General features: G+C 40.3%; 2 protein-coding genes across 6 annotated transcripts in view; both read right to left on the reverse strand.

Annotated features, from left to right (window-relative positions):
- The window catches only part of crebbpb (CREB binding protein b), a 50,557-nt gene extending 35,699 nt beyond the window's left edge, over window positions 1–14,858 (reverse strand). For all 5 annotated transcript variants that reach the window (XM_038700630.1, XM_038700655.1, XM_038700639.1 and 2 more), the window contains exon 1: window positions 14,774–14,858. In XM_038700630.1, the coding sequence (XP_038556558.1) occupies window positions 14,774–14,858 (85 nt within the window). The remainder of the gene's footprint in view (window positions 1–14,773) is intronic.
- Window positions 14,859–16,641: 1,783 nt separating this feature from the next.
- The window catches only part of LOC119889816 (adenylate cyclase type 9-like), a 32,724-nt gene continuing 27,965 nt past the window's right edge, over window positions 16,642–21,400 (reverse strand). Inside the window, exon 10 of the mRNA XM_038700667.1 lies at window positions 16,642–21,238. Coding sequence (XP_038556595.1) covers window positions 19,879–21,238 — 1,360 coding nt within the window. The 3' untranslated portion in view covers window positions 16,642–19,878. The remainder of the gene's footprint in view (window positions 21,239–21,400) is intronic.

The following is a 21,400-nucleotide window of genomic DNA, read 5'->3' on the forward strand; positions in this document are numbered from 1 at the left end:
GATTGACAGAATTTTTTAGAAAGTGTCTGTCAAAATGATGGAGAACGTGAAAGTGTAGCCTAGTGCCCTAGACTTCTGTTGTTTCAAAGCTTGCGATCCTCCAAGCTAAGGAAAGTAGTTATTTTCCGCTTCACATGAGCGTGTGTGTGTTAAGTCCTCCATGAGTTGAGTAGTGATTTTATTGTTCTCCGCTGACAGCAGCGGATCAGCACTGGATGTCTGGGATCAGACTGCATTATTATATTATTCCAAGTAGAAATCTACTTCTCCTTGTGTAAAGTACCCTTCCCTGGACTGATTGATAGAATATTGTTCTATTCTTTTATGCTCATTTTAAAAGGATTTGTTTGATCACATTTATTTTAAAAGACTTTACAATAAAAAGCACACGTCACCCACTAGACATGGGCCGGTATGAGTTTATGACAGCAGAAACGTGGTACTCTGCCTGCTTAATTGGAGGGGACAGGGTCATTTTATTTTCTGCTTTTTGAAGTTACATACCAATCATGAATTTTGTGTACCATTACACCCCTTGTTAATGTGATGCACACTATGAGTGTAGATCTCTTTGAGAGAGTTTGTGTAACATTTAATAATGTGTAGATTAGGCTAGGTGGGGAAAAAAAAAAAATCGATACAGCATAGTATCGAGATATTTGCCATGGCAATATTGTATCGATACACGGACGCCAAGTATCGATATTTTAGTATATAAATTGCAGATGGGAGTTTTAACTTTTTGGTACTAGAATAATAAAATCTATTGCTTTTTTAGTCCACTAGTAAACTTAACAGGACCATATAGAGCACTGAAAAGTGATATGAACAAACAGAGAAATGTATTTTTTTAGATAAACAGATGTTGACAAAGTTTGACTATAGGGACCTCATTGGAAGTTGGAAAAAGGTAATAAATTGCAATATATCTCAATATATTTCAAATGGCAATAAAACCGAATCGCAACATAAATATGGTGATAATATCGTATCGTGGGGCCTCTGGTGATTCCCACCCCTGGTGTAGATGAACACAACGTGCATATATTGGAAACACTGCAATAGCATCACACACCAGTTTGTAGTATCAGCATACTGGGTTTGCTTTTTATGTGCGAGGACATTTAGATTGACTTTGGGAAGAATAACTTGTAGTTAGCTGACTTGATAGTAGTAATGTGAATACATAGGTGCATGTACACTAAAGCAGGACACGACAAAAGCACAGAGGAAAAGCTTTAGCTCTGTAACAGAGCAGAAAAATTAAACAGGGAACACTCAACACACGCAGAAAATAAACAGAACTTTAATGAAGGTCACAGTCCAAATCACAAGTATATGACAAGGTCCTTCACGTGAGGGTGCAAGTGTGGCTGTGTATGTCAGCCAGTAAAGATTTTAACAGTCGACTGTCACAGGTGTTATGCCGAATTTTGCATTCCTACCGAGAATTGTATGAAAATGCATTAAAGTTCTGCTTTTAAACACTATACTATTCTTTGTGGGGTTCATCAACAGTGATATATTTTATAAACGTTAAGAATCGTTAATATATTATTACACTTGGTAAAAGTACTATTTCTTGAGATTCAGCAAAAACATGTGGCGTTAACCGCGTTCAAACAGTCCTAAAAGGAACTTAAGAAGTGAATTGCATAATTCGGCAAAACAGATATTGTAGGCTACCTACCGAAATTAACATCGACCTCTTTTCTCAGTATAACAGAGCGTTACCTCACGCAAGGTGTATGCAATTCACGGCAGGCATGCCGAATTTGGCACAACACCTGCACCGCAAAACATCACTAGACCTCGTGGGAGCAAGGCCTGATCACTGTTATAAACTTACAGTAAGCTCACGCAGTCTACCAGACTTGACGGCGCTGTTTTTATTCCCCTATCTATCAAGTCGGCGAAAGTCAGCCAGCTATCGCGAACGCACCTGTAGACTACCAGTTACACAGTGTGCTAACTTCGACAGTTGTTCTTCCAAAGTTAACATAGCTATCCTTATTAGCTAGGCTCCTTACATGCTTGCTAATAACTGTTTTAAAGATGGGTCTCCGACATTGACAGCGTTGTGTTGGACAGATTTGTTCAGCGGTGTTTATGATACCAACCATTCAATTCACAGACGGGTCTGTTGTCCGTGTTTGCAAGAGAGAAAGAGCGACCGAGTGAGAGAATGTGCGGAGCGAATATGCACTGCAATCAAGAATGATTTTAAAATGGGTTGTCAAATTTAAGTTAAATCTACCTGTGCCGTTCACACTACACAACTTGCCATCTTGTTACGGGAGTCTTGAAGTCGTTGTGGCATTCACACTACGTGACTGATAGGTGGCAGGGGGTCACAGACTACACCAGCTGACAGCGACTCAACAATCAATCATGTTTTCAGTTAAATGCTAAAGTTCCTGTTACTGTTCCCTTGTCTGTGGTCCGCTGGCAGAACACTGGCTGCTTTTTGTTCAGGTGCTGTCGTGCTGTTGCCGAGGCGACATAAGTTTTGTTTTACGGTGGACGGACTGTGACATTACAGAGTGGTTGTTTTCTTTAGCTTGAAATAATCCCATACTTTGGACACTTCGTCCCTTGCTATTTTCTCTCTCTTCCTCCACTTTGCAAACAGCGCGATTATAATCACGTCGTGTTCACAGCATAAGCGCAATGTGCGAAAGTAATAAATGTCCCTGAGAAACACTGTGCTGTATAGTTGCAAAGAATTTGTGTCGATGCATTTTATTAATAGATTTAATCAATCGTTTCAGCCCCACTTCAGATCATTGATTGCCGATCTGATCGCCAGGGGGCGGTGTTACGTTGCAGCATGTCAGTAAAATGCCAGCATGGAAGAAATAGGCTTATTAGCTTTAAGAGAAACCACCAAGGACATCTGTGAGTGCACAGTACAGTGTTTCCCACAGAACCTGTAATGGGCCTTTCAGATAGAAAGCTGTGCTGGCCGCAGCTATTCAACTATTTTGAACTTTCACCACGGCGCATGCACGAGGTTGCTGCACTTGCGCTTTGCCTAACCTAACAACAAACCGCCCTGGCACGGCGCAAGCCATTGAAGGGGGGGGTGGGCGTTGCAGTCGATATTGACCATCTATGCGTTCAACCTCGACAACCCAGCTGTATTCTAACGTTAACATAACTATCCTTATTAGCTAGGCTCTTTTACACGCTGCCTTATAACTTATTTGATGGTGGGTCTCCGACATTGACAGAGTTGTGTTAAGAAAATAGGTTCTCAGAGAGAGAGAGAGGCTTACTGTTTTATTTTTAATATATTTTTATTTAACACACACACACACACACACACTTACTGTTTTATTTATTTATTTTATTTTAATTTTTAATATTTCTTCATTCACACTCTGCAGTGTGGTGCAGATTCTAGAAATTCTGTGTCACCTTAGTTCTGATATCGGCACATGAAAAAACAATCACTGATCATTCCTTCAATCGTCGATACAATCGCCAATCACAACAAGTCTACTAAGGTAGGATTAAAAATCAAATCAGTTTATCAATGAAATATAGTGGTAATTTATGGGAGCTTAAATATTACAGCCACAGTCACATTAAATGGAACGCCTACCCTATTAGTCCATAATATTAAAAGCAACAAGTCTCAGCGTTACATCAAGAGACATGGATAGTGCATCGTTGAGAGCAAACACCTGTGTCTTGCCTGATGCCTATTCAGCAGCAGGATTGAGACCACACAAATGTAAGAGGGAGATGATACACTGGAGCCGAAAAGCTGACTGAAGGAGAAAAATCACCTTCGGCATGGTGATTCCTGTCAAAAGGCTGAGAGTACGGTTTGATCTTGCCCATTATACGGCAAGGATATGATGAGCACATCCAGTAGCAAGCAATCACATGCCAAGTAGTGACAACGGAAGCATCCACTAACCAGAGAATCCCAACACTTGAGTCCAACTGTTCTCACCTGAAGAAGACATTGCTGCTGACAGTTGTAATTCATCCAAAGCTTTTCAGCAGCCACACGAAAATCTTCAATTAGACTCTTCAGTCTGGGAGATAATAACAGGCTGTGCAGCGGGCTGTTGCTGCCTTACCAGAGTCAGAGAGAGTTATTAGTGGAGATGCAGAGAGTGAGAAGCTCCTCCTCTCACAGAGGGAACAAAGTCACTACGCATGTCACGTTATACCACCCTGGGAAAGCAGGTTTTAATGCCCACGAACATTCTTATTTTTTTTAAGTATGCTTTGCACCTGCCTTGGAATTCTCTTCTCCCCACACTCTGACACACTCACATACACCTACACCTCAGGTAAACACCCCGGCTTGCCCCGCCTCTCTTTTCCCCCGTCTGCTCCATTTTCTCCATCAGCAGTATGTTTTAGTAACCTAAAAGACTGAGTCTTTTTTCCGTACATGTCCACCCGTGATCCGTTATTACGGCAGCAGGTGAGTTGGACGTCGGCTTATTAATGATGCAGCCCATCAAACAACTGAAACCAACATCTGCACCCTGTGTGTGTTCACTGTTGCTTTACCTGGTCCGTGCGTAAAATATCCACCGCGACTTGTAACGTAAGTTAATAGTCTACCAATTTCTTTAACCGAGTGAAGTCTGTGAAAAAACACATGGACAAAAGACGACTGCTGCCCTCCCGGAAAGCTTCTACAGTAGGCTACGTCTTTTGGCTGCTATGTAACTTAACATTAGCTCAATTAATAGAGTAACTGGTAGCTGTATTTTATTACTACCTACTTGTCCAATGTTGAGAACATCAAGTACAAACTTAGACTAAACTGGTGTAGCCTACAGCTCTGTCCTGTACATACTGGTTCATCCTAAATTATTTTTCAGGTTTCAGATGAGTCTGAAAAAGTGCTTATTGGGAAAAGAAAGGACGGTGGTGACTGGACGTGCCGAGATTAGTAAAGCTAATTAGTAATGCAAACCAGTCCTTTTAAGCTAATGAGGAGACGTTTCTTTTTGGATTTTAATGTGCAAATAAAATTCACCTCAGAAGGGAAGTGGTTTCTCATGTTGCCTATTTTTTATATTAATGTCTACAGATAAATGTCAGAAGCTTTGAAGAAAATTAAGACAAACATGAACAATCCGACCTATAATGATTCTGACAGAGTTTTCCTGCCGTTAAGGCTTAGGGGGTGATGCCCAAAACATGCTGTGCCATAAATGTAAAATCACTGTGGAGAGCATCATAACCAAGCAAATTACTTTCCCCAAATCTAATGGTTGTAGTTCTTCCCTAGTAGACTGATCTTTGGGTGTTGTTTATTTATTGTCTCCTCTAGCTTGTCCAAATATTTGTTCAGAGATATGGTGAAAGTAATGGCCCAATATGAAGTGAATTGCATATTTTTCATTGGAAAACTTAAAGTTTACTTGGGGGAGGACCCCCAAACCTCTGGCCATGACTAACACGACCACCCACAAAACATTCCTCTAAAGCTCACAAAAACCTATGGGAAAACACTGAAATTTTAACTATTCTAATGTGCATCGCATGCTCATGGACACAAAAGCAATACTGCTGAGACATGTTGTGTTGGGGTTTTCTATTCAGACATAATACACACTACGCGCACAAACTAAGATTTCGTTTCACCTCTGCGAGTCCCCAGAGACACCCCTTTAGTACAGAGACTCCTTTTTACTTTAACCATGAAGGGGAAGATGATAAAGTAGATAAAAGTCACAGGGCGGTGTCAAGATTTATGGTGAAGGGGCTGGAATCAGAACCAAGTAGAATCGTTATCGATAAAATTGAAACGATACCCAACCATATACAAGCATCCATACCGCAGTTCTCAACAAGACTGCATGCAGCACTTCGGGAGCCAAGCAATCGGGCCAAACACGAACGGGCAACAAACAGAATTTGCTTGTCGTCTCTGGATACATTACAATTTCATCAGACTGGTAGAACTAGTAGGCAGCGCTGTGCTGGGTTGTTTTTCACACATCTGATTGGTAGTACATTTGTAAAACTTTTAATATGGTGTTTATAAGAAGAGCTGTGATGACTTCAAGATGTGCAAAATTAGTGGCACACTACACTTGTAAAGCTGGGGCGGCAGTCATTTGCTGCACAGTGTTTATGAAAACCACAGGCATTCAAAGAAAATGACAAGAAAAAAAAAAAAAAGAACGAGCAAGGCTACGCGATCCAAGATGGCAAAAAAACATTTTATTTAGCTCCTGCAGACAGACAGTGAGCTTTGAATGAATAAACAGCTCAAAGTCTTGTTCCTTAGGATATGAGCATCTTGTGGATGTGTGAGATACAAAGGCTAACAGCAGAGAGAGAGGAAAAAGGGCAGGACTGATTGGGAAGGCTGACAGGTTAGCATCCAGTGCCAACCACCGTTCTCATCTCAGATCAGTTCCATATAAGCTGAGACACTATCCAGCAGATCCAGAGTATCTTCTGCCACTGCTTCACCATGTTGGTGAAAGACAAAATTTTTAACACTTGACTGTATTTAAGTGTGTGCTAATGCTAACATAGCTGAATAATGCTCACACAGGGATGGGTGATCATCACATTGGCTAGACAGAGGAGGAGGAAACCCTGCTATGTGAGCAGTAGGGTTGGAAAGTGGCTGCTCATTTCTCACCTCTGGCGCTGACACACCCTTTCAGCCATACAGATGAAAACAAGCCTGACCTGCCCTGTGGCCACAGGCACAAACACATACTGACATGACACTAGCACACCATAAAAAACTGTTATACATTAACATAAACATCAAAGACAGACTGCTAATCTGTGGCTGTGAGCGACAACAAGTGTGCAGTGGGCTGCACGTGGCAAAGGGTTGCTATTATCAGACTACAAATAATGGAAAGGCTTTACCAATAACAAACGTGACTCAATAAGCCAAACCCATTTGTAACACAACTCAGCCAGCAAATAATTGGCATAATGCAATGTTTCCCACAAAATGACATCGTAACTGTGGTGCCGGGAGGGGAGCAGTTGATATTGACTATCTATGTACAGCTTGCTAACTTCGAAATCCCAGCCGTTTTCTAACGTTACGCTATAAGCTATCCTTACTCAGGGTATATACAGGAATCCTGAAGTAAAATTCAATTCCTTTTTTTAGACCTTTTCAACATATTTTAAGTAGGGCTGAACGATTAAGTGCATGAAATATCTGGAAATATCAGGAAATATCTGTGAAACGGCGTTTCAAACCAAACTCTCATATCCGAAAGAGGCGTACTCTGTCCCGAGTTACTGCCCAGTTACAGCCAGTGCGCTGCTTACCAGCATCGCAGCTGCGGGGGAGGGGGTTAGGGGCACGCTTACTGGGATACAGAAAGATGGACTAGGAGATTTGAACTGAGATAAGGACGTATTCATTGCTGGTTGAACTGTGGGTTTTGTATTGAGCGCTCACTGTGGTGAGTTAGTTTTTCTTGTGGTCTGTAGGTAGGCTGACCTGATATCATATTATTTAATGCCATGACTCAAATTATCTCTCTCATATTATTATAATTTGATATATCTTCTCCCCCATTGCTCACAATAATAATAATTCTACCTAATTCATCATAACACAAGAAAGAACAGTGTAGTTCTATCTAATATTGTGTTGGTCATACTATACACTGATTTACTGCTTGTCCATTTTGAATAATACAGAAGGTAAAGAGCTTAACAATGAATCACATATTAAATCGTAATATTGGTTAAAAAAAAAATCTTTTTAAATCATTTGAAGACTGCCGCGCCTCTTTGAGCTTTAACCGATTAAAATCAGCCACACACCTTTAAAGGGGACATTTTTAAGTTTTTAAAAGGAATTTAAATATATTTATTGCATAGGGTTGTAACGCCACCCAAAACTTTTGGCATTCATCGACTTTCTCAGTTGCCCTATAACAGCCTGTATGGGCCAACAGTTTTCTATGTGAAGGACTGGTCAGATTTCTTGAGAAAAGCAACTGTCTTACATAAGCTATGACGTTTATATACGCAACATTACAGCTAGTGTTGTAGTCAAGACCGCCCAAACCGAGACCAAGTCAAGACCAAGACCAGTGTTTTTCGAGACCAAGACAAGACCAAAACTTTTAGGGGCTGAGACCAAGACAAGACCAAGGGAGGGCGAGACTGACTCAAGACCAGTTCCCTGCATTACATGACACACAATAAAATGTGGAACGAGATCATAGGTAGTTCTCAAATTGATCTGAAAGATCCACATTCCCATACAAACACTAAGAGCTGAAATCAACATAAGCATCACCACCGCCGGGAGGGGTGACAGTCGTTAACGGTAACAACACATTTTAATTAAGGTCATTGATTGCATTTGATGCAGTACGTTTTACATCCAATCAAAGTTAAGATGTTAACAAATAAATCAGACGATCCAAAAGAAATTTATTGATAATACCAAAGTTATGGTCTTGAAAGAAAATCCCCAGTCCTCAACGTCCAAGACCGAGACAAGACAAGAATACAAATGCGGTCGAGTCCGAGACGAGACCAAGACATTAAAAAGTGGTCTTAAGACCGGTCTTTAGACCAAGACCAGTCTCGAGTACTACAACACTAATTACAGCAAATCATGTGAAACAGTGTAATTTTGTGTTTTAGTTGGTTTAAACTAGATAATATGAGCTTGCCTGCAATGATATATGTGATAACTTTCTTCGACCACTTGATCAATACAACAACATTCAAATTTGTTCCCCAGGAGGGAACAAAGATGAAGAGAATAAACTGAGTGATGAATAACGGAAGTAGTGTAGGCGGTGTAGCACAGGCACAACCTGGAGGAGGAACTGGTCTAAATGACTGTATGAGTATAATATTATAACATTAAAAGTATATTTCTAATTTACAGTGAGGAAAATAAGTATTTGAACACCCTGCTATTTTGCAAGTTCTCCCACTTAGAAATCATGGAGGGGTCTGAAATTGTCATCGTAGGTGCATGTCCACTGTGAGAGACATAATAAAATAAAAAAAATCCAGAAATCACAATGTATGATTTTTTAACTATTTATTTGTATGATACAGCTGCAAATAAGTATTTGAACATCTGTCTATCAGCTAGAATTCTGACTCTCAAAGTCCTGTTAGTCTGCCTTCAAAATGTCCACCTCCACTCCATTTATTATCCTAAATTAGATGCACCTGTTTGAGGTCGTTAGCTGCATAAAGACACCTGTCCACCCCATACAATCAGTAAGAATCCAACTACTAACATGGCCAAGACCAAAGAGCTGTCCAAAGACACTAGAGACAAACTTGTACACCTCCACAAGGCTGGAAAGGGCTACGGGGAAATTGCCAAGCAGCTTGGTGAAAAAAGGTCCACTGTTGGAGCAATCATTAGAAAATGGAAGAAGCTAAACATGACTGTCAATCTCCCTCAGACTGGGGCTCCATGCAAGATCTCACTTCGTGGGGTCTCAATGATCCTAAGAAAGGTGAGAAATCAGCCCAGAACTACACGGGAGGAGCTGGTCAATGACCTGAAAAGAGCTGGGACCACCGTTTCCAAGGTTACTGTTGGTAATACACTAAGACGTCATGGTTTGAAATCACGCATGGCACGGAAGGTTCCCCTGCTTAAACCAGCACATGTCAAGGCCCGTCTTCAGTTTGCCAATGACCATTTGGATGATCCAGAGGAGTCATGGGAGAAAGTCATGTGGTCAGATGAGACCAAAAATAGAACTTTTTGGTCATAATTCCACTAACCGTGTTTGGAGGAAGAAGAATGATGAGTACCATCCCAAGAACACCATCCCTACTGTGAAGCATGGGGGTGGTAGCATCATGCTTTGGGGGTGTTTTTCTGCACATGGGACAGGGCGACTGCACTGTATTAAGGAGAGGATGACCGGAGACATGTATTGCGAGATTTTGGGGAACAACCTCCTTTCCTCAGTTAGAGCATTGAAGATGGGTCGAGGCCGGGTCTTCCAACATGACAATGACCTGAAGCACACAGCCAGGATAACCAAGGAGTGGCTCTGTAAGAAGCATATCAAGGTTCTGGCGTGGCCTAGCCAGTCTCCAGACCTAAACCCAATAGAGAATCTTTGTAGGGAGCTCAAACTCCGTGTTTCTCAGCGACAGCCCAGAAACCTGACTGATCTAGAGAAGATCTGTGTGGAGGAGTGGGCCAAAATCCCTCCTGCAGTGTGTGCAAACCTGGTGAAAAACTACAGGAAACGTTTGACCTCTGTAATTGCAAATAAAGGCTACTGTACCAAATATTAACATTGATTTTCTCAGGTGTTCAAATACTTATTTGCAGCTGCATCATACAAATAGTTAAAAAATCATACATTGTGATTTCTGGATATTTTTTTAGATTATGTCTCTCACAGTGGACATGCACCTACGATGACAATTTCAGACCCCTCCATGATTTCTAAGTGGGAGAACTTGCAAAATAGCAGGGTGTTCAAATACTTATTTTCCTCACTGTAATAGTAAACTAAGTTTGATATTAATATATTCATTATGTTAGTATATTCAATATAATTTCATATTATAGTATATAACATACCACTAGTATAATATTATTTCAAATTACAGTTGTTTTAGTGTGGGGTTGTTTTTTATTCATTAACTTTGTGTAAGAAAAATGCTCTAGGCTACATGATAGTCTCCAACCTTGATTTTGGGCTACTAACTCGTCAATAATCATAACCGTTTATGCAGAACATTGAGTTCAACATTTATAAAGTTTGTTGTAGCACATCAAACGTTTTTTAAATCCCTCTCCATCCAGGCTGTGATTGATCTGTTCACAAAAAGTGACATTGAGGAGAGAGAGTATTGGCTTTATGAAAAGTTGAATTTGTTTCAATAAAAGGCACCAGTTTAGCTAAATAGCTAATGTTATCCAAACCCACACGCTCCTTGAATTTTCCCTGGTGTCTTCTGTCTTACCGATTCAGCTGCTGGTGGCGCATCTCGCTCTTGTTTTTCAGGAACGGGGCTGTTCAAGTGGCCATAGAGCGACCGTCCTACCGGGTTAATCCCGTTACTCCAGATTGCCACTCTGACTATGTTTTGGACAATTAGCATTGCGGGTCCGGCAGGGTGGGAGATTACGGTCAGTTGTACTCGTAAATCATTTTCCGGTTCGCACGTTATCTATTTTTTGGAGCGTTTAAGAGTGAAATAGGCGCTCGGTAGATCCCTGCGCCTAACGTTACAGAAACAATTCACACAGTCGCTACTCTCTGCTAGTCTAGTATTTTTGGCTATGCATTATTAATAAATACGTTCACCTACACTTTTAGCAAACAAACTTTTGGACAAACAGGATTTTCACTTTGAAAAAAATATCTTACCTTGTTAAATGGCGACTAATACTTTAATGGCCTTCATTTACGCAAAATTTATTTATTCTTAAAAAGTCTTAAAAACACTTTAAGACTCCGCAGACACCCTGTTATTAAATAGGCTCCTTACATGAGAGAGAGAGGTGCTGAGTGAATATGCTTGTAGCGTTGCAATCAAATGTCATTTTACCCATTTTAAATAGTATTTAAAAAACGAAAATCAATGTGTGGCGGTCAGCACTGATAATGTGGCGAGACGCCACAAATAAATCAATGTAAGGGAAACACTAATGAATTGAATCAACTGATTACCTAATTTTAAAATTTAAATACCACAGAATTTATTGCAGTTAAATATTTTTATAAGAACCATTATCTGAATTTAAGTGGTCTGAAATCTCTTTGAAAGGTCTAAGGGTTCAAGATGTGAAATTGAGATCTGAAGATCCGGGGTATCCAGGATTAAGTGTGCTGTCAGACTACAGGTTTGTGGGGAAAACTAATATCCACGTGCTATCCAAAATAAATGTCGTCTGTATTTGCTTTCTTTGTAATGTTCTGTTCTATACACACATTTGCTACTTCACTCCAATTCAGTGAAAACACGTAAACGTATGTGTGCACAAACCAAAAAAAAAAAAAAAAAAGGCATAGTAAAAGGAGTAAGGCTGCCCGCTACAGGCTCCTAATTTTCTCAGAATTAGGCCTTTTTCAACTCAAGGAGAAAAAAAAAATGTGCTTATCCTCCCATCTGCAGCCTGGCACTTAAAATCTTCTCAGTGTACTTAAGCCCCTGAGCTGCATCCATGACTTCAAAGAGAGCAGGTCTACAAGAGACACTGTGCAATGTGTTACTGAATGTGTGTGTGTGTGTAAGGCAGTTAGGGAGAGGGGTCTCAGTGTCGGGCTGCTTTATTGCCCAGCAAAAGCTCCTGTCACCCGTCTGAGAAGATGAGCTACCTTGGCTGAAGACCGAGGACTGTCAGCTGGCTAGATAATACATCCGCCCACAGAAGACAAGACAGACCGAACAAAGAAACGTCACATTTCTCAGCTGATTGTAAATGACAGATGTTTCTGATCTACAATGCCATTTAAATTAAGCGACTGCACTCGTCTTTATGTACTCACCAGAAGACAAGAGTTAAGAAGTGGCTGTGGTGGTGCAATACCAAAACTGACTTCAGACGGTACATGCTGTTTCAATGCTTGGTGCTAGCGACTGCACAAAGAATACCATCAAAGCTTTGTTCCATACACAGTAAATATACACATACACACAAACACAACTAGGATGTGCCAAGCAGGGTAACAGTGCTGGATGGACCCTTGACTGGATGGCTCATAAAGAAACAAGCAGTATTTTACCACTAGCTTTTAAGCATAGTGAAAGTGGTGCATGACACCATTGTTTTCAGCCTTTGTAAATAAAAAAAACAAACAGTTTAACTCAAAAATACGCTCTTGCAGTAAAAGCAGAAGACGTTCACTGGGAAGTTGTCAGCTGTTAAATAGAGCTGCAGGATTAGTCAAATAATCGATTAGTCAACGGCCATGAAACGTAATCTGCAAATATTTTGATAATCTTTCTTGCAGTTTCTCCAGTGTCGCTGCTTTTCTCTGATTTATACCATCGTAAACAGAATCTCTTTTCGGGTTTTGGACTGTAGGTCGGAGAAAACAAGACGTCACCCAGGACACAGGGACAATGTAATGGATGAAACAATTAAACTGATAAAAGATTATCAGCAGCCTAACCAACAATAAAAATAATTGTTAGTCACAGCTCTACCCTTAAAACATAGCCACCCAACGTTACTCCTTTCACTGCTTTCCTCTTGAGAAATCAATCCTTTTTTTTCCAACCTATGCAATGGCAGAGTCCACTTTTCAGACAGCATCAGCAGTTTTCTCTCTTCAATGTGCGAGTCACTATCTATTCAGTATCATACATGTAAGGGTAGGTCCTGGTGAGACAAAGAGATACTGAAAGTATTGGTAAATGTTTGAAAAAGAAGTCAGTTTTTAGTTTTGGAGAAACCGCCAATGTGGAACTCTGGTGCCAATTTTCGAAATTACTATTACTCTGCTTCATCTTGACTCCAATGGGTAGCAGCTCCCATTTTTAGTGACTGTCAGTGTCGGTCAAAAATATATCTCAAGTTTGATGGGTTCAAACTGTTAGTTCCTCGCTTCAATCAAATAACTGGGAGTGTCACTATGAAAAATATTGACTCATGTCTTTATTCACAGACAAACACAACACAGCATTTTAATGAAAAGCCAGCAAATGTATGTGGGTGAAAAGGGCTTATGTTAGCGCTTAAGTTGTCCAAAAATGCCCCTGTTACACGCTCAGGGCCTCCTCCTGGACATGGTCATAATAGTTGGTAACTAGAATATATAATGACCACTGTCAAATGTCCCTGAGGTCATACAATTAGGGATGTATAAGATTGTATCCTGGGGGATAAATCAATTATAAATAAAGCTAAAACTTGTCACATCAAACAAACAATCCTGTAAATGCCCATATTCCTGCCTCAACCACTAACCACATTAACCAAATGAAGGCATGGACAACACCGGGAGACCATTTACTGGTTATGTGTGTGTTATGCACATTTGCTAGCCAAATAAATTGGCAGCAGAAAAGTTAGATGCTGGTAACACACACATGTAATCTTCCAAGATTTTTTCCCAAATATCATTTTTCAAGCCTTTTGCTGAATGAAAGAGGGGCTGATCCTTTCTGTGGCACGCTGACCTAGTGGTGAGAGAGAGAATCTTTCTATAAGATAACACAGGTTCAACTGCCTGTGCTGTCAAGAGTCTGCACTGTTGAGGTGTCAATGTGCAAAAAAAGTCCAATCCAACTCCAAGCTTACAGAGGCAGCATGCTCCTCTGTGCTGGTGGGTAGGCTACTAAATGTACAGGTGCCATGAATGTTACTCAAGACAGCACCAGCCCAGGTGTTAATGGGGAAAAGGACACGTCTCCTGCAGATGTACGCTCAACATTTTATTCACCTGTATCTCAGTGATGTGATGTTGGGTAAGTTAAACACTATTATTAAGTTATCATTTTTAACCCTTAAAGGTGGAAAAGTTGGGAGCGCTCTCTTTCTGCCGGATAATTCTCGTGTGATGAAGAAGAAGCAATGAGTTTGCACTTTTCACACCAATTCTAGATGTAATCAAACAATCCTTCAGGGAGTTTTTATGTACAGTTTCCCTGTGATATTTGCACAGCACCACTGAAGTAGCTGACGGGCTTACTTGGCCGTAGCGCTTCACCTAAAGGCGGGTGCATCCAGTCTAAAAAAAAAAGGAGCAAGACTGTGCAGGGCTTTTAAACATAAACGTCATTGCCAGTTAGCACACCTTACTTGTCAGTAAATTACATTTGTAAAACCGTGTCCTGTCCTTACCTGGGCCATCTGATCCTGAGAGAGGTGAATTCAGCTTGGGTCGCTTTGCAGTGGGGGGTCCGACATCTAGCAGATTGTCACCCATCCTGGTCGGATTTATGAATGGATGATGATGCAGGAAAAATATCAGCAGGAACAGTTCAACTTATCTGCCTCTACCTCGTAATAACAGGTAACTTTGCGCGTAAAGGAGCAATTCAACTGTTTGGTTTTTTTTGTTGGGCTTTTTTTTTGGACCGGCAGACTGGCGAAATGCTGCCTGGAGAAAAAGGTTTCAAAAGAAAGGCAACAGCGCCACGCTTCGCCACCGAAGATCACCCCATGATAATCCAACACCCAACACCCACATAATTATCCTCAATAATTACGTCCAAAAATTATTTAAGTTCGAAAAAAATAAATAAAAATCAATCATAAAATATTACACAAGGCGTAAGCAAATCCCTTTCTCCGCAGATCGCCGGTTTCACGTCTGTACAGAATCATTTTTTTCGCAGTCGAAACGAGCGGCCATAAAATCTATCTCGGGCTTAAATAAAAAGAGCAAAATTCAAAAAATATTTTCTATGAGGTGGATTATTTTTCTCGTCGCTGTCTCCTGGTAAATACAGCGTCTCGGAACGGAGATACGGCGAGAAGCGGCGCTCTCTAAAAGGGAAATCAAATATACAGTGGGCTTTCGAGACGATAAAAACCCATGTAATCCTCACATGTTTGCATTAATTCTCATCGGAAGGACTAACACTTCGATTTTCTAGACGAAAAAAGCCGTTTGAGCCCAGTCTGAGTGCCTCCGATCGGTTTTTAAAATTAATGCTCCCCCCAAAATCCCGATTCTGAGCCGCGTCAAGATGGCGGCTGTTGATTCCTCCGATACAAAAAAAGTTTTTTTTTCTTCCCAGCTAGACTGTGGGGGGAGGAGGAGGAGGTGTCGCGCTATGACGCCCTGACGTAAACCTGTGTCCCACCGTGCGTCATGTGGACGTACGTGAAATTGCCTCTGGGGGAGGAATAAAACCACTAAGTTGAAATTTTAAGTGCTACCTGCTTCAAATTCTACAAACACATAACAGTCACTACAACGAATACAAAATACTCAATTTAGGGGGAAAACAATACATTGTCGAGGTTAATACACAAACAACAAAACTTAAATACCCAACAGTTCCTATAGCTTATATTTATTTTATTCTTATTGCATTACCAGTGGTGGTGGAAAGTAACTAATGTTCCCTACATTTAAGTACTGTACTTGCATTTTGATTATTGCCATTTTATGCAACTCATGCATTGTACTTTACTAATACTCCACAACATTTATCTGACAGCTATTGTTAAGCATACAAAGCATATTATCAGCTTGTAAAACGTGAGTCATTGCTATATACAGTTATATAATATAAATATAATATAATATAAGTTTAAATTGGCTACAGAAAGTCCAAATTAATTTAATGTATCATCAGTATGTGCAAGCATCATTATGCAGCAAAACAGTCCCTGTTATTTTGTATATATTATTGGATTATCATTACTGATTCTTTCACATGTAAGCAGCCGGTGGAACAAATTTAAGCTACTTAATCATGAGTCATGTAGTTTAACCTATAACAGTGTTTTATATTTTATAAACTGATCTAATGTCGTTTTATGTAAAATCTTAATCTGTAAAAGTAAAATTTCAAGGCATTGGAGTAGCATAATACAAAATACATCATAAACAGCATAAAGCAGAATGCCCAATTAAAGTACAAATACCTCAAAGTTTTTGGCTACTTTTGAAGAATACTTGAGAACGTTTACAACCCACCACTGGTAAATACAGAATCAGATGTAGTGTACGAGTTATAAATTCAATCGGACAACAATTCTCAGCAACTGACTTTATTAAATTTTAACCTTCACTTGCATACCTATTAGCGTGCTATATACAAAAACATTTTCAAAGAAATCAGTCAATTCATTAAAACTTCGCTGTAGCAGGCAACTGAAATATTGCCTACCTGCAGACATCTAGTAGTGTCTCACCAGTTTGAATTAAAAAAAGAAAAGGAAAAGGAAAGCTGATTGAAGCTGGAAGCCTTAATATCCTAGCATGTCATACTTTTTTAGATGATAATTAGACTAAAATGTCCAGGTCATGATCCTGCTAAGATTAGAGCATCCCTTCCCAAACAAACACAACCACGCAGATTTACTCAAACAGTTTTTTTACACACATGCAGGTGTGTACATCAACACATAAGTATTATTCCAACATTGTTAAAATTACCCAGTTCTTTAGACTATTTAATACACTAGTGATGCGCTTATAGAAATAATATAAAATGCTCCGATACTATACAATATAAAGGCATACTGTACAAAGAAATGAGTGCCTTGTGCAAATGTATTATAACAGTGAATATATAAATTAGCTTTCTTGAACGTGTACAACACATCTTACAAATTAAGGAGGGGACACGACATAACATACAAAAATGGCAATGACACTCTTTGGCATCAACATTTTCTCAGTATGCCATTCTGCTTGTTCAGAATGTCGCTTACACCTCGATCAAAGCAAATCAACAAGCTCATGTTTGCAGTGAAACATAAAGGGGTGGAGGGGGAATTAAAAAAAACAAAACAAGTGGCAAGTAATTACACCTCTATCTCATTTGACCAGATAAAATCCTAATCCAGAAAAAAAGTTTATAAAAATGCATAATTCAAAAAAGTTTATCAAAATTACCAAGAAAAAAAGAAGAAAGAAGAAATGTAGCTTATACGCTGACACTCAAGGATCATGACCTCACTTAACACGTCAAGCACTTAATCTTGGATATTAACAACAAAATGATTCTAAGTGTCCCTTTATTGAAGTATAAACAAAGGGTTGTGTGCTCATAAGCATAAATAAGGTAATTTTAGCTTTCAAACAAGCGATGTTAAACTTTTATTACTGCATTTCAAACAACCAAACTCCATCTGATCAATACATACAGTACACAAAGGCCAAACAAAAAGGAATTCAAAAACTGCAACAAGGCCAATTAATGTTGAATATGTTTGGTGTGTTTACATTTAATTGTGTTTAGCAAGAAAAGGCACTGCTCAAATTTCATGACTTTAGAAAACTTACGCAAAAGTAATTTAAGCGCCAAAGTAAACATTCTCCTGCTTATGCATATACCATAAGCTTTTGACAAATATTCAGTGTCTTAAGAAATGAAAGAAACTTAGAGGAGACAGTGGAAAATAATATAAAGAAAATCAAGTTCAAAGTTCAAAGTTAAAAGGCACAAGCTACCCTAGTTTCACACATTTCAAAGCAAACACATTATTTAACTATTAGGGTAATACTGAATGCGGCAGTTGTAATAAACTATTTGATGATAAAAGAAGGCAAAGTGGTTCTTCGTGTTACCTTTATTACTTAAAATTACTGATTATGAAATGGCAATTTAAAATATGAGGTTAATGTGCAGTTCAGGATATTTAAATGTCCAAAAGAAGATCCGAAGAAGTGGATTTCATGGTAAAACTTTTTTTTGCCTCTGAGCACACAATCCCTTTTCCTAAGAAACAGTGACAGGAAGAAAATGTAACAGCCAGAGCAATGTTGACAAGAAAGAGCAAAAACACCTCAGGAATAATATGAAATACATTTGGTGCACTGCCTTTGCATTTACAATGCTATTATATTAAGTTTCATGCCATTGAAAGTATGAAGCAGCTAATGCGGCCATCCAGCAATGTCTTTAAATTAAAGAAATTAGAAAGGCTTCACATGAACAGTTCAAGTTTACAATAAAACACATTTAGTTGTGATTTGTGACATTCCACTTTGATTATCCATGTCTTAAAAGCACTAGTAACTAACACACAGTGTAATCCATAGCAAACCTAGGCAGTTGTTTTCTCTAAATTGATCTACAGCTACAGTCACTCTACAGGTAGCGCAGTGCCTTGTAGGATCAATTGAAATACTCATCAACACTAATCACAGCTTGAGTTCCCATAAGAGCCTGGGTCATGGGGGAGGGCACAAACACTGGTAACAGCTCATCTACGGTGCTGTTGTTGCAAGCATGCTGATTAAGAGTAGCTGAGGCTGTCATGCCTCAGTACTGAGGCAATACAAAGATCTTAACCGAGGCCAGAGAAAAAACTGCCACATCAGCAACCAAGATATTTTTTCTCAACTGCGTTCCCAAACTGTCATCCTGCTGTTTCACCAAGTCAGTTGAGTAACTCATAGGCACCTCTTCTCATTAAACCCCCCACGACCTTTTAACTACACATACAAACACACGCTCACACACCGTACACATGCAAATACACTCACACAAAACGCAGAACGGCCTCGTCTGCCCTTAGCCTGTATTGATTAGCTTCTGTTGTGTCTTTCATGAAAAGTTTTCTGGTTTTCTGTTCATGGAAACAGGCTATGCAGCATTCTAGTGCAGAATCTTACAAATACGTATCGTGGTGTAACATCTTATTTATGTTCACTTGACACATATTGTGACTCTCCTCACGTTGTAGCACTTTCCATATTTAAGGTCAGCTTGCTGCAGTTTCCTTGATAAAAGGCAAAATATCATAGCAAAACATAATTTACAAAGTAAAATTGTAACAAAAGCAAAGCCTCTTTTCCAAAAAATGTGCTTATTTACAGTTTTCCCTTTATGTTTTTCCTCTCTTACTCAAAAAGGCTTAGTCTACACATTATTCTATTCTAAAGGCACTTAAAAGACATTTGAAAGAAATAATTAAGATTAAAGGTGTACAGATAATCAAGTAAGTTAATGGGAGACGACGGGATGTGTAGCAGGCAAGAGAAGGTTCAGAGTCAGCCATCACATCTTCCCTGTTTTCTCTGTGTGTTCCTGCCTGTGGATGCTCACTTTTTGGTCAAGCCAGCACCCTCCACTGACAATATCAGCCAATCAGATTTACACTAAAAACAACCTGCTGCCAGGCTGAGGCAGGAAAGATGCCTGTGGGTCTTCCTCTCTTGGTAGGACCAAATGTGCAACCATTCTTACAAATTCCAGCTGGCAGGAACGACAGCTTAAAGGGTAGAGGATTTATGATAAAAGCGCCATTGTAGCAAATTCTTAAAGCCTGGTTAACTCTCCAACACTGCCGTCATAATCATCCTCGCGTTTGTCCTTCTTGATGTCTTTCTGGGACATTGTTGTGGAATTTTGGGGAGTATTTTGCTGTGCCGAGGATGAAATGATGAGCTGTTTGTTATTTGCAGATGGAGGATGGCCATCTCGGTTGGTAACATGTGTAGATGTCATGCCACTGTGAGACAGAGGTCGCCTGCTATGAGAAGTCTCTGTAGAGGAACGTCTTTCACGGCTGTCCACCTCTTTCTCATGGCTTAGCCCTATGGTAGTAGAGGAACAAGAGCTGGCACTGGGCACTGCAGTATTGGTACTGCTTGAATTTATGCTAGTTGTGGGCACCATGCTTGCAATTTCATCAGTGGGGGAGCGCCCGATGCTACCATCCACCTGTGCCCGGATCTCTGGTGAGACTGAGAGTTGGTACTGAGGCACAGGGCCACTGTCACTGCTCTTAGGGTACAGGAAAGTCTTCATCTGACCTTTCCCTTTGACGTTAACTGTGCCACGGTAATCAAACTCGTAATCCATGCCACTGAGCACACAATAGCTCTCCTCGCTGACTTGGACACGACACTCCACACCTGTAGTATCCATGCGACTGGCAATGTTGACTGTGTCGCCCCAGATATCGTACAGAAGCTTAGTGGTGCCAATCACCCCCGCTGTTAGGGGCCCATGATTGAATCCGATGCGTAGCTTGAAGCCGAAGCCCAGCATGTTCTTGTTGAAGTCGTCAACCACATGCATCATTTCCAGGGAAAAATCAAAAAGAGCGCGGAGGTGGGCATGAGGATGTGCCGCATCTGCACACTGCTGCGCATTGAGTCCTGCTGCTGCCATGTACGTGGCACCGATAGTCTTGATCTTTTCAATATTTGAGAAGGCAGGCTTCCGTAACAGTTCATCAAAGTCTCCAATTAGCTCGTTGAGGACACGATAGCACTCCTTGCCTCCCTCGTAGCTTTCCTCATAAAACTCGCTGAAGTTAACAATACTGGCAAAAATGACACCCACATTGTCGTGGTTTTTGGAGTAGCTCTGGGTGACCTTCAGCTGCTCGGCCACATGGATGGGGATGATATTGCGGAGCAGCCAGTCGGCCTGGTCCCTCATGTTCTGGATCTTGATCCGGTGTTGATCAGCCTCCACGTTACCATGGTAATGCAGGCGGTGACTGACCTCAAATTCACGGTTAAGGAACCAGACCAGGAGAAGAAGCAGGAAAAAGGCCACGCAGGCCTCAGGGCCCAGTAGGTCCTGTGGGTTGGGCTGTGGATCTGGGTCTGCTGGGCTGTCAGACATGACGGTAGAGCTGTTGCTGTTATTGTTCTGGCCTCCCGACCTGGTTTAGAGAGAGATAATGAAATGCAGGAAAATAGTTAAACAGAAGGTTAGACTAAATATTATGAGTCTGAAAATATATTTGCAGCTTCTATTGCGGTAAATAAACACCACAACTATGGAAGCATTTGGCAAGTTGCTTGCACATAACAAAATTGTCAAC

The sequence above is a fragment of the Micropterus salmoides genome, unplaced genomic scaffold (genome assembly GCF_014851395.1).
Source record: "Micropterus salmoides isolate LMB-PRFRI ecotype aquatic unplaced genomic scaffold, ASM1485139v1 Ms_hic_scaffold_10, whole genome shotgun sequence".
Lineage (NCBI taxonomy): Eukaryota > Metazoa > Chordata > Actinopteri > Centrarchiformes > Centrarchidae > Micropterus > Micropterus salmoides.